We start from the raw sequence: 13,113 nt of genomic DNA, 5'->3' as shown, positions 1-13,113 counted from the left end.
CCTGGGTATATGCCTTTTTATTATTATTATTGTGTGTGTGTGTGAGTCTGCTGAGAAACCCAGACACCACTGTTGCAGTGCTCTTTGCATGGACAAAATATTCAAAACTGAGTCTTGTTATATAATTTCCTTATTTAGCTGTTCACACATTATTTAAAATTAAGGTGCATGTATTTTAGTAGTGAGGGTAATTTGACATCTAGAACAAATAAACATAGGCTTAGGTAGATTTTCATTACTTTGTATGTTTGGATTGATCAGGGAGGTTCTCTGGCTCACGTTGAGCCTATGTTTGATGCAGGAGCTGTCTAGTGAGATTTTTCTGGTCTGCATTACCCAAGAGGTCTCCCTAGAAGATTATAAATGTCCCTTCTGCCCTTTAAAGTCTTATCTGCTAATTAAAATACAAGGATTTATTTTGTGGGACAAAACAAGGACTGAGGTAATTTACAGCTGAATTCATGTGAAAGAGCTCTGCATCATTATCAGATTTCTGACAAGAAAGTTGGATAACAGATGCTCAGAGTGTTTGTTGGACAGGGAGAGAATGGCTGTCAGTACATGAAGAAAGGTTAGGCTTGCTAAGAATGGTGAGGGAATGAGACACAAAAATAAAAATAAAAAAAGTCTACTTCCTGAAATCTATATAAAACTGTCAGCTGATTGCATTGTACATGTGTACATTGTTGTCTCTTTCTCTCCATTCCTCCCATATGTCCTTTCTTTGTCACCTTTAAAAACACAGTGTTCTGCTAATACAGCTGTTGTGTGCTGAGTTGTGAGGTTGGGCTGCGATCCTGATTCCTGTTAGATGTCTGAGGGCAGTCAGGAGAGCCTGGGAGAGGACCAAGATTTTCCTCCTCTTTGGCCCCAAGGGGAAGCAGCTAGTGACATAGAGGAGAGGGGGAGGCAGAGAGGAGAACTGAGGAGCTGTGCTCCCAGCCTCTGATGGAATAGGTTGTCAGTAAGAGTGATAGGATTTCTGTGCTCCTTTTCTGTTGTTTGTGTTGCAGTAGCAGAGGAGGTCGTGGTCCCAACATACACATATGCTGAGCTCTCTGCATATGTGTTGAATGTCTGTGTGCTGAAAATGGCTCAAAATATGAGTAAAAGGAACCCTTGGAAAGCAAGTGATTTTCCTTTTGCAAGGGAATATAAGGAATATATTAAAAAGAAATGGAAAACTGGGAGAGATCAGAGGCAATCTAGCTAAAGTGTAGAGGTTTAATTGATCAGTGTGATCTGCAGACCTGAGTGACATCTCCTTTTTCCAGTGCTTGAAAAGGTAAGAATCCTAGGAAAGTGATTCATGGCGTATAGTGGGGAGCTGAAGAACACCCAAACCATTAGATATGAGAATAAATTTTGCCTGTCTCTTGGTTTAGGCATATTTGATTTTTTTTAAATTATATATTATATTATATTATATTATATTATATTATATTATATTATATTATATTATATATATTTTATATATATATATATATAATATTATATTATATATATATATATTTATATACCCAGCAAATATATATATATTTGCTGGGTATAGAAAACAGTTTTCACTTTGTAGGAATTTATTTTATAGAAAGTATCTTCAGGGTACAGCTACCCCAAGATGTTAGATGTAGAGACATATCAGTGTCAGCCCCTTACGGCCTTAGACGTGGGAGGAGAGGCTAAAGATAAGCAGGAAGGCAGCTGCTCTGGGAATGCTGTGAATGTTTACTATTGAATATGCTGGTATTGGGATGCAGCTTTTCTGGTCCCTTAAAACGTAGGTGAGGTGCTTTGTAGATTGCTTTGCCAAAGTCACACATAGTGGTAGAGAGCAAGTCCCCATGTGGGTTGCCAAAACCTTTAGGAGACGTGTCATGCACAGATTTCCCAACAAAATCAGTAGTTTAACCCTTCGTTACAGTCTTTATTTCAGTTCAGTGCAAGACCCTGGGGACAGCAGCAGTAGAGAAATGAGTATAGTGAGAAGAAGGAAGAAGTCCTGCAGGTAGGTAATGCACAGCCTTACAGGCAAACAGCCTCCGTTTCCGACAGGAAATTCCCACTGGACACTGTCAAATACATTTTGAGAAGATGGTACCCGTGTTCTGTTTATTAGTAGTGAATAATTTAGCTGTGCTTACTGTGTTGTATAGGTTACTGTAGTCTTTACTTTCTGAAATTTCCTTTTGTACAGCAGAATTTTTCCCTGTTGATGAACTATTACTGAAGAACAAATGGTCTTCACTGAAAATTTAGCAGATGGGGCCATATTAGTCTGATTCTGTCATCCATGAAGACAAATGCCATAACCACTATGATTTGGCATCGTTTTGATTCAAGTCAATGGGGTTGCAGGATAATTATGGTCTACAGTGACCACTGCATATTATTCTTTTTGTATGTTTGTTTTACACACCAGTTGGGTATGGTATTTTTAAATAAATATTGGAAAGGTGTATAGAAAGGGATAGACTTCTGTATGTCCACCCTAAGTGCAATATTGCATGTTTAAGCATATTGACCTCAGTGCTGTTTTTGGCTTAGACAGTATTTGCAGGATAGCTCAGGAACATGACTAACTGACACATGCCAAAATAGATTTTATAATGAAGTTTATAAATTGATAAATCCAGTATTAGTTAAGGAGAGAAGGCATCAATCCATCTCATCCACCACACAATGACTTAATTGTCCTTTATAGGGTTGCAGTATGTATTTGGCCAGTGTTTAACCCAAAACTGGAATAGATACTACAGCTCATCGCTGAATCCCCTCAGTGTGAGAGATGGCATTCAAAGAAATTTCTCATCTTTTCTTGATCCAGTGGCTTGGCAGATTCTTATTCTTGGCTTATTCTTGCTATGGCTTGGCAGATTCTTAAGATTTATTCTTATTTATTTCCAGAGTTTTTTCTCTCTTGTCCTGTTCAGTACCAGATTTCTATCTACAAGGCATGGTGAAGTAACATTAAGATGATTTAAAAACCCTTAATCCCTAATCTTCTCGAGCAAAACTGTGCCATCACAAAGAAACACATAAGATAAAATACTGCAGTGGCTCACTACCAGTTTTGCAAATTTCTTCTGTATTTCTTTAAAGAATCAAAATCAATCAGAGTATAACTGTAACGACTAAACATGTATAAGTGCTCACATTACTCAAGATGTTTTATAGCCTAATAGTCTTGCCTGCTTTGTTATGTTTCTTTCCTAATTGTCCCTAGCATTCTCATTTGCTTTTTTTTTTGGCAGCTGCTGAGCAATGCACTGTTGTTTTCATGGGATTATTTGTCAAAATCCCAGGTTCTTACTTCGGAGTGGCAGTACCAAGCACAGAGCCCATCTTTTCACATGTGAAACCTGGAATGTTTTGCCTCATCTGTGTCACTTTACATTTGTGTGCAACAAACTTCATCTGCCATTTTATTGTCCAGTAACTCAAGCGTGTTGAGTCTGCAGTTCTTCATAATAGGTTCTTGTCATTACTATCTTGAATAATTAACAAACTTTGTCATCCTTTGTAATCTGTTGTTCCAGTCCTCAGCGCAATTCTCTGAAGAATTGTCTTGATGACCTTGTTCCATTGTCAGAACTGACAGATGGTCCAATATTCAAATTATTTCCTAGCTTTTGATTTTTTTTTCTTCTTTTTATCAATGGAAGGACATTATTGTTTTAAGTCCTGGATGTTTAGTTCCTTTAAAATCTGTCAAAAACATTTTGAAAACTGTATCTTTGCAATCCAAATGCTTGTTGACCCCTTAAGAGAACTCTGCTGGGTTTAGAGGAGATGACATCTTTTTATATAAAAATAGTGACTTTTCCCAAGAACATTGTATTAAGTCTAATATCCACTAATTCTGTTCTTGTTATAGTTTCTAACTAATTGGTGTGATACAAATATGAACTGCATTGGCTTTGTAGATCTTCCTAGAAACTTAAAAAAAAAAAAATTGTCATACTTTTCACCCTCCTGTCTGTTTTCATGTTAATTTAATAACAATGGGCTACACATTTCCGGCCAGCGCTAGTGGCACAGCAAATCCCAAGATAGGGCAAAACCCAGCCCTGGCATTTACTTTCCCATGATTTAAAGAAAAATATTTCCCTTCCTTCCCACTCCTAATATCCTTGTGATCCAGTGATGGGAAGGGATTGTTGCTTACCCCTGCCCAACATTTTCCTCACCTCCACACCCTCATCCTTCTGCACTGTTATTCACTTTAGGGATGCTGCCTTCTTCCAAAAACACTTTTTCCTTTCCTCCTCTTTCTGTAGGATTTAAGAAATATAAAATACATGTGATGTTTTATATTTGAGAGCTTGGGCAGTAGAAGACATCTGAAAACTTCATGAGTTAACATGTCCTTGAATAGTACAAGATGCTTTGATTTAGACAGTGGTTTTCTGCTTTTCTTTCAAGGATTGCTGGAGAATCATGGATTGCTGCAGTGATTGTCCTCTTTTGCCCAATAATTATTTCCTAGCGCTTGAGATTGCATACAGATTTCCAGACTCTCAAAATTTCCTTGGAAGTCAAGAATGAGAAATATTTCTAGCCTGTCTCCTTCTATCTTAATTAGTTGTCTTTCCCATCTCTTTTACCCTCAAAAGATTTTCAGTGTGCCCTTATAAACATCAGGTTGTGAATGTAAGCGTCAATGATACAGCAAATGTTTAAGCTTCCTCATTATTTCATGTCGAAGACATGCCTTTGTTAAGACAAAGTCGTTGAGTGCACCCTCAGTAAGTCTGCAGATGACAGGAAGTTGGGGGGAAGTGTCGGTATGCCAGAGGGTAAGAAGGCCCTGCAGAGGGACCCAGACTGGTGCCCAGATTGATGGGCAGAGGCCAATGGGATGAGGTTCAACATGGCTAAGTGCTGGGTACTGCACTTTGGCCACAATAACTCATTGGCTTGGGGCAGAGTGGCCTCTTCTCGCAGGTAACTAGTGGTAGGACCAGAGGAAACGGCCTCAAGTTGTACCAGGGGAGGTTTAGGTTGGAAATTAGGAGACATTTCTTCTCAGAAAGAGTGGACAGGCATTGGAACGGGTTGCCCAGGGAAGTGGTGGCATCACCATCCCTGGGGGTGTTCAAGGAAAGGCTGGATGTGGTGCTTAAGGACATGGTATAGTGGGTGACTGGTGGTAGGGGGATGGTTGGACCAGGTATCTTGGAGGTCTTTTCCAACCTTGATAATTCTATAATCTATTCTAAGACTTAATTTTCAGTAGCAATCTTGGTATACAAAGGTACACAGTTGGTATACATTTGTACTTGGTATACATGTGCTTGGTATACATTTGTACTTGCCATTCTCTTCAATATAATGATTGGAATTTTCTTTTTAAATTCTTCTGAAGGTCCTGGCCTGAATGATGACATCAGAACTGCACGTTAAGTCATTGACAGATCAGGAAATAACATTAGGAAATGTTAGGAAATAACATGCTTAAGCTTTAAAATGTTTATTTATTTTTTTTTTCTTTTAGTGTACTATGAAGAAAATTAGTTTTATGTTTAATAAGGAAAATTTAGGGAAAAGCAATGCATAGGCAAGTAGCTATTACCCCACTACAATCATTTACAAGCCCACAGTACTACATTTGGTAGTTACCTTGGAGTCCTTTGAAACATAATTTAAATGTTTATATGCTGTGCTGAGGAAAGGATAAGATAGCAAAACCACTGTTGACACATGCATCTTTTATACGGTACGAGTTTTTCCATCCAGGCACTGAAAGCTGGTCAAATTTACAAGGAGCAGAAGGCAGGAGCTTGTAATAGGAGATGTCAGGCAGCATTATTACCTGTGGAAGTAGCTTTTCAGTCTGTGACATGTGGCAGCACCACTATGGGATGATTCGTGCTTGTTCCTCCTGGTCCTCTGGTGTCTCAGTAACTTCAAATAGTTGCTTCTTTTGTGAGTGTCGCTGCTAATTTACAAGTGGAAAAGATATGTCGGATTACCTCAGTGCTAGGGGACAAAAAGTAGTAAACAGATGAAATAGGCACAGCAATGAGTTATCAAGGGACAGAGCAGAGATATCCTTTGCAGATTCCATGTGAGGTGGAGAGAAAAGAGTGAGCTGCGGGACCATCCCTGCTTATTGGGAGAGTGCTGCCCGTGTTGGTGTGACTCTCACCTCATAAACAGCAAATGCTCTCATCAGTCACAAGGGAAACAGCATCCTGTTGTTGAGAAATTTAGTCTTCAGGGTGTTTGTATTGGTGGAAAATCTACCAGAGTATGCTCTAAAAGAGGTGTTGGCTATAAGGCATGTATTTTCTTTTTTCTTTTTTCTTTTCTTTTCTTTTTCCTTTCCTTTCCTTTCCTTTCCTTTCCTTTCCTTTCCTTTCCTTTCCTTTCCTTTCCTTTCCTTTCCTTTCCTTTCCTTTCCTTTCCTTTCCTTTCCTTTCCTTTCCTTTCCTTTCCTTTCCTTTCCTTTCCTTTCCTTTCCTTTCCTTTCCTTTCCTTTCCTTTCCTTTCCTTTCCTTTCCTTTCCTTTCCTTTCCTTTCCTTTCCTTTCCTTTCCTTTCCTTTCCTTTCCTTCTTCTTATTAATTTTTTTTTACCAGAAAAGATCATGTTTTTCCCCTTTTAGAAAGCATAGTAACCTTTTGCTGCCTTATTTTGAATACAGCTATTATCTGGACAACTTTATGAGGACAAAGTTATATATATTATTGCTGAGATTTCAGCATAATAATGAGTGGCATTGAAATGCTCTGGTGAAGTACTTTCTGTCATGTTTTTAGTCTTGTTCCGGTCATTTCTCTGAAGTAGAAGTAATGATCAGCTCATTTCGTGGTCTTCCCTTCTCACCATAGGAAGGAACTTGGAGCAGTGCTAGGTAGACTACAGCCAGAGACGTGATACTCAGTAATATTCCTCTAGTGGTAGTGTCCTTGTCTAGTGTCAGCTTAGGAGAAGTTCTCTGGCAAAGATCTTTCAGTTAACACGAAGACTTATTTTTCTCGTGCTTATATGAATACTGAAAAGGTACCTTTAAATGAAACAAACATGTATGTTTTATATCAAAATACAAATTGTTCATTTTATCTTCTGTGAGACTAAGGACTTTTAGAGGAAGCAATAATAATAATAAAAAATTGTCCAACCAAACCATGGGCTTAATTTGAAACATGAGTGCCTGCCTGCGTGTCCAACAGACCTGATGAATGATGATGATGATAGTTGGTGTAAATGTGCCCTGTAGTTCATAAATACTTACTATCATCACTTCAGAAAACTAATAGGGTATATACAGAAAGGTGTTTTTTACCTATACTGTATAAATTGCAGTGAAGTGGAAGCTGAATTGTTTATCAGATAGCATGGTAGTGCTAAAATTATATATCTATGTATAAATAGATATATTTACGTAAGTCCATTCACATTCATCATAAACTTGAATATGCAGGACAGCATCATGGATGCCATCGTATTTTCTTATAGTAAGATGCTTTGCTGGATAAATGACATTTATTTCAAAAGGAGTTAAAATTCAGGGGTGACTTAGAGATTCTTTTTAGAGGTGTGCTATAATACTTTGCTTGCATTTTGCTTAATATAGTGTTGACTTCTGGATAATCAAGTGATAATTGATACTGATGCTGGATTGATACTTCAGCTGCACTGCATGATTATAAAAGCTTTTGTCTAACACTGTTATGAACCATCTGAACAATCTTACGGAACTCTTTTTTTTTTTTTTCCTTTTAATGGAAAAAAAAAATGGAAAGAAAAGTGATTTACTGTTGAAAAATGCAGGATTAAGCAACTGAAAAAAATTAGAAAAAATAAGATTGTCCTTTGAATGATTTATTGAACTTTGGCTGTGCACTCAAGTATTTTTCTTTCAAAAACTCAGCTGGTCTGGGCCTGAACTTTCTTTGCATGGCCTCTTAAAATGTGAGTATTTCTGCTTATTTTGTCTTGCTTCCGTTGTTTTAATCATCTGCTGCTGATCCTGCAGTATTTGTGGTCTTCTGTATGAAAAAAAGTTTTGTATATATATAACAGTTTTTAGTAAATAATACAATTCACAGATGAACAGTTTTCTTTTTGTGGAATGCCATCATATGTACTCATGTTACCTAAAATGAAAGCAAACGTAGGAACAAAATCAGAAGCTCAGAGGCAGATGGGTTTTGTAAATGTGAAGTCCCCAGGCACAAACCTAGATGCAAATACAGGTGCACACACAGTGCTGGTGCCAGTGAATCTAATTCACCAGGGGTGTATTGAACCTGCTGTGTGCAGACTGTGCAGCTGACCTGTGTGTTTCGCCTGCACAGCAGGCTGCCAGATGTTTAAGGAGGGGCCAATAAAAGGCTGAAACACTCTTTTTTTTTTTTTTTTAGGGACAGAATTCATTATAAATGTTGACAATATCTGCAGCCAATTCTCTGTAGGTAAAATTTCATCCCTTCTGTTTCTTGTTTATGCTTCCTCCTGCCTTGGAAATGCTTTTTTTTATTCTGAGGTGGTTTTTATTTTCTTGATCCCCAGTACTTTGTTTGGCTTGGAGAGTTTTTTTTGTTTCTTTCCCCCCCCCTTTTTTTTTTTTTTTTTTCCCAGCTGAGCTGTGGATTTGACAAGGAAAGCAGAATGTTTGTTGACATCACTTCAGGTTACTTACTGCTGTAAACAGTGGCTCATGGAGTGGGAGAATGTAAATTGCATACCTCACTTGCTGGCTGGAGTGAGTGTGTAATTTGCTGTTAGATTCCAGAAAATGATTGCTGCCATGTGGTTACAGTAAGTTCCCTGTTAATTGTGATGATGAAGGAAGAGAGGTTAAAAAATTGTAGATATTGAAGAAAACTGAATAGTCTAGTGACGAAATGTTTGGCTCCAAGACCTCCTGAATCACACTGAATCTAGAAACTGCAGGCTGTGTGTGGGCAGGCCCATCACAGGTGCCCCCACCTGTGAAACAGCTGGCTTGCTAATGGCTGCATTTAAGGCATCTATTGAAATTACCAGTGTGTGTATAGTTAGAACATTTTCTCACCTGTTTTCACCTAAATCAGAATAATACTGTTTACTATCTGATTGTAAGTAACCTTGTGAAATGTGTTTTAAAGTGGATGACAGGAGGTTTTCCCCTCCCTATTAGGTAAGACTACATTATGAAAATGGCAAAAACTTCTTTGAAATTCTGCGTTCTACAGAACATGCCACAGATGAAGTCCTCTATGTAAGAAATGCCATCAAAGATATGATGCTTCTTTTATGAACAACATTTTCATTAAAAAAAACATATATATATAAAAATATATATATATGTTGCAATGATGATTATGGCTGGGGCTTCTCAAAAGACGGGAAAAACGTTTTTGGAGTGTGGGAAACAAGAAGTTTTGTCTCGTTCTTTTGCAATGGTGAAGAAATCATCTAGACCCAGTGTACATTCTTGTGATGAAGTTGTGTCATTACTGTATTTGGTATCCTTGTGATGGCATCTAAGAAAAATCTCAGCTGAAAAAGTGCAAGAAAAAAAGAACTATGGACACTCCACTTGTATTTGACACCCACTATTGTATTTGACCGTAGAAGCTACTGAGGGAATTATATTCTGTTGTCTTGTATGTGGAAGTTTAAGAATAATAAATTATGGTAAGTTGCATGAAAGCCATTACATCAATTCAGAGGAGAATATGTTACAGATTTATTTTCATCTTCAATCTGTGTTTCATGACTGGTGGCTTAAAACATGTTTTCCTAGGCTGGCAATAGTGTGCACTGAATTTAAAAAGTCAGATTCTTTTTTGAAATTTTATGTATCCATTTTATTTAAAAGAGTTTCTGAACTTTTGTTTTTTCTTGTTTTAATTTGCAGTATTACTTTACTGTTCTATTTGGCCATGAAGGGCAGAAGCCACTGGAGCTCCGTTGTGAGGATGAAGTTGATGGAGATGAATGGGTAGAAGCTATTCACCAAGCTAGGTATGAAACCTGATCATTGATCTTAACCTCTGTTTTATTATAAACAAATTGTTAGTAATTTAAAAACCTAAATTCACTCACTCTCTAAACAAAAATACATTTAACAGTGTATTGGATGTATGTTACTTGCAATTCATGGATATGTTACAGAAAAAATGTGTTTATCAGTTTGTGCATACAGCGCAGTATTTTATCATTTGCAAGTGATTGAGTTCAGCTGGAACTTGTTCAAGAATGCCCTTTTACTGGAAACAACTCCTACAGTTAGTGTCCATCAAAGGCAAAGTGTGCTGTATGAATGAAGAAATAAGTGATCTGCTGAATGAATGAATCAGTATTCAAAAGCTCTTACACAGGAATAAATGTAAGAAACCATTGTCAAGCCATTTTTATGATATTATGATAAAATTTCTTCTTCAAAAATGAAGTTCTGAATGATGGTCAGTCTTGTGAATGGCAGGCATAGTAGTGCTTCCAGCCATGTAGTAATATTTCCCCGAGAAAAGTATGATCAGCAAATATGCAAGCTTTACAGTTTAAACTAAAAGAAAATCTGCTAACTGCAGGTTTGAGACATGGGCTGCAGAGGCAAGTGTCTTTGCTGAAATGCACTATCTCCAGCCTCCTCTCTTACATACTAACCTCAGCTAATCTACAATACCATGGTAACGCAAAAGGAAGAAGACAGTTTCTGAGTTGCTTAGAACCTAAGCCATGTAAACAGAAGTGGTTGCGTTTTATAACTAAAAAGAAACAACACCAGGGAGCAGTTTTTAATTTAGACCCTCTGAAATTAGTCCCTGCAGCTCCAGGCCCTGTCTCTTCTAAACACCCAGTCTCTGGATCTTTATCATTTTCTTAGTGGTGGTACCTGACTGAACAGGTCTTATGCTTTCTTGGAAAGCACCTGCTGCATTGTGGTATCATGAGCCACATTTTGCATAATAGTCCTGTCAGTGAGCACACTATTTCAGAAATGGAGAAGATATGGGGTGTTGAGTTCTCAGCCCATAACACCAGCAGACAGTTCTATGTTTTTCAGGTGAGATGAGAGAACTGTTCACCTTGCTACTGAATTTGGGTCAATTTCTTTTGTGAAGTATGACAGCAAGGAAAGGAAGAAAAGAGTTTGACTTTTTTGCCTCATGGTAAGGGCATCTGGGGAAAGCAGGATTCTGCAGCATGTTCCCTTTTCTGAGGATAGTTTTCTTCCTTTCTGTTGCCTGGTATGAAAGGCTTATAACCAAGAAGAGCTCACAACACTGAGTTACAATTTCTTCTTGGGACATTCATTCCATAAAAATATCACACACGAATTTCCATGGCAGCACTTAACAAAATATTAAGCCAGCTTTAAAAAACACGCAATTGAAAATATTGACAAACTTGCTCAGAAGAGGTTAGTCTTGAATTTTGCATCTGCCAGATTGTTACCAGTGCAACATTCAGAAGAGTGAGTCTCTGTTCTGCTAAGGAAGAGATCAGTGTGTTCATCTCCCTTGTACTATATAACTTTTTCACTTCTATTTGTGCTTATCATCTGAAGCGACAGTTATAATAATATGGAACTATGGACATAACTGTGAGGAGTATTCTCAGGGCCCTATGTCATTTGAGAGATTTTTAATTAATTATTTTTTATGTATTATTCTTCATAGGTTTTAAATTTCCTATTATTTAAATTTCCTGTTATTTAGATTTCTGAAAATTTTTGGGGACTTGGTCCTTGCTTTTCATGTTCTAGTATTATATCTTGAGAAAATACCTGCAAGCACCAAAAACTCTGCGGAAACTTAGCTGCTGAACATGGAGTGTTGGACACTCTTGTGGTTACCTCATTATTCTGATGTTTTTCTACTTCGGTGCAAATTTCTTTATTTTTGCTTTGTGTTGTACCTAGCAAAAAACACCTGGAGCTGCATAACAGTTACTTGACCAAATAATAGTTACTTGAGTTTCACTAAAGATATATAAATATATAACTGAGAAGTAGAAATAATAGTTTTAGGCTATTCCCTAACATTTTTGACAACTGAATTAAATAAAAAATAACAAAACAATGTTGTCTCAGGGGTTATTTTTTCCTTCATCATAACTGCAGAATTTTTTCTTGTTTGTCTTTATTTTTGACATATGGGGAGAAGTTGCAGAAGCAACTTTTTGAGTCTCCAGCTTTTTGTTTGATACATAAGATGTTTCTGACCCTTCCCTCAGACTTTTGTTTTGAATTGCTAAGTGACAGTTTGTGTAGCCTTTGGAGATACTTTTTTGCAATATCTCAGATATCTTAGGTAAAAATCTGAGGAGGTGCTAAGAACATCCCCCCTTACCATTAAACTGAAAATAGGTGTGGGAATATCTTGTTCTGGGTGAATACATCAGTGATGGCAATCCATGTTTTAGCTGAGACAAAGTAGGTTGGCTTTTTTGTGTTGTGGGTTTGTTTACTTTGTTTTGTTTTAGATTAATGTATACAAAATCTAATTTTGGATTGCTTTTTATGACTTTTTGCCAAATGCATGTTTGCAGTCATTAGAGTCTCTTTCATGTGGTTTAATTTGCAAGTTACAAACATAGAGTTGAAAAAATAGCCCTTTCCATCTTATTATATACACGTCCCACTTCAATAATTAGTTTTTTTTTTTTGGATGCAAATAAATAATTAAAGACTTTCTGCACTGGCATTGTCTATTGTTTCTTGGAAGATTTCACTATGGGTGGTAAGTTACTACTTATCACTTAGGGAGTACTGTACACACTCTTTGAGAGCTGGCAGGCTTTTTTTGTGCTGCAGTTAGATTCTGCAGTGCTTATGTTCACCTCCATACAGCCTCCTCCTCATCTGAGGGAGGATGGCTTATCAGCTTGCAACAGGATATGCAATTCAGCATATTCTACTGGGACTCCATTCACTGTGTGCTACACCTGCTTTTCATTTTATTTCAATTCTTAGTGTTTCAAGTTTTCCATAATACCCAGAGTGGTGGAGTAATGTTTACTTCTTCCGAATTACACTTCGTTACTGGTGGATTCGTTCTTGGCAAACCCTGGCTCCTCCATCAGTGACTGCAAGTGGGATTTCTGTCTGGCAATTTTGTTCCAGAACTTGTTCTCTTATGCAAAACTCTGTTTCACCATCAGTAGACTGTGACTGTCT

General features: G+C 37.4%; 1 protein-coding gene across 2 annotated transcripts in view; it reads left to right on the top strand.

Annotated features, from left to right (window-relative positions):
* Positions 1–13,113, top strand: part of RASGRF2 (Ras protein specific guanine nucleotide releasing factor 2) — a 138,956-nt gene that overhangs the window by 34,653 nt on the left and 91,190 nt on the right. For both annotated transcript variants that reach the window (XM_032205611.1, XM_032205610.1), the window contains exon 2: positions 9,850–9,956. In XM_032205611.1, the coding sequence (XP_032061502.1) occupies positions 9,850–9,956 (107 nt within the window). The remainder of the gene's footprint in view (positions 1–9,849; positions 9,957–13,113) is intronic.

This window comes from Aythya fuligula, chromosome Z (assembly GCF_009819795.1).
Source record: "Aythya fuligula isolate bAytFul2 chromosome Z, bAytFul2.pri, whole genome shotgun sequence".
Lineage (NCBI taxonomy): Eukaryota > Metazoa > Chordata > Aves > Anseriformes > Anatidae > Aythya > Aythya fuligula.
Note: the sequence above shows the minus strand (reverse complement) of the source record. Positions and strands in the feature narration are given on the sequence as shown.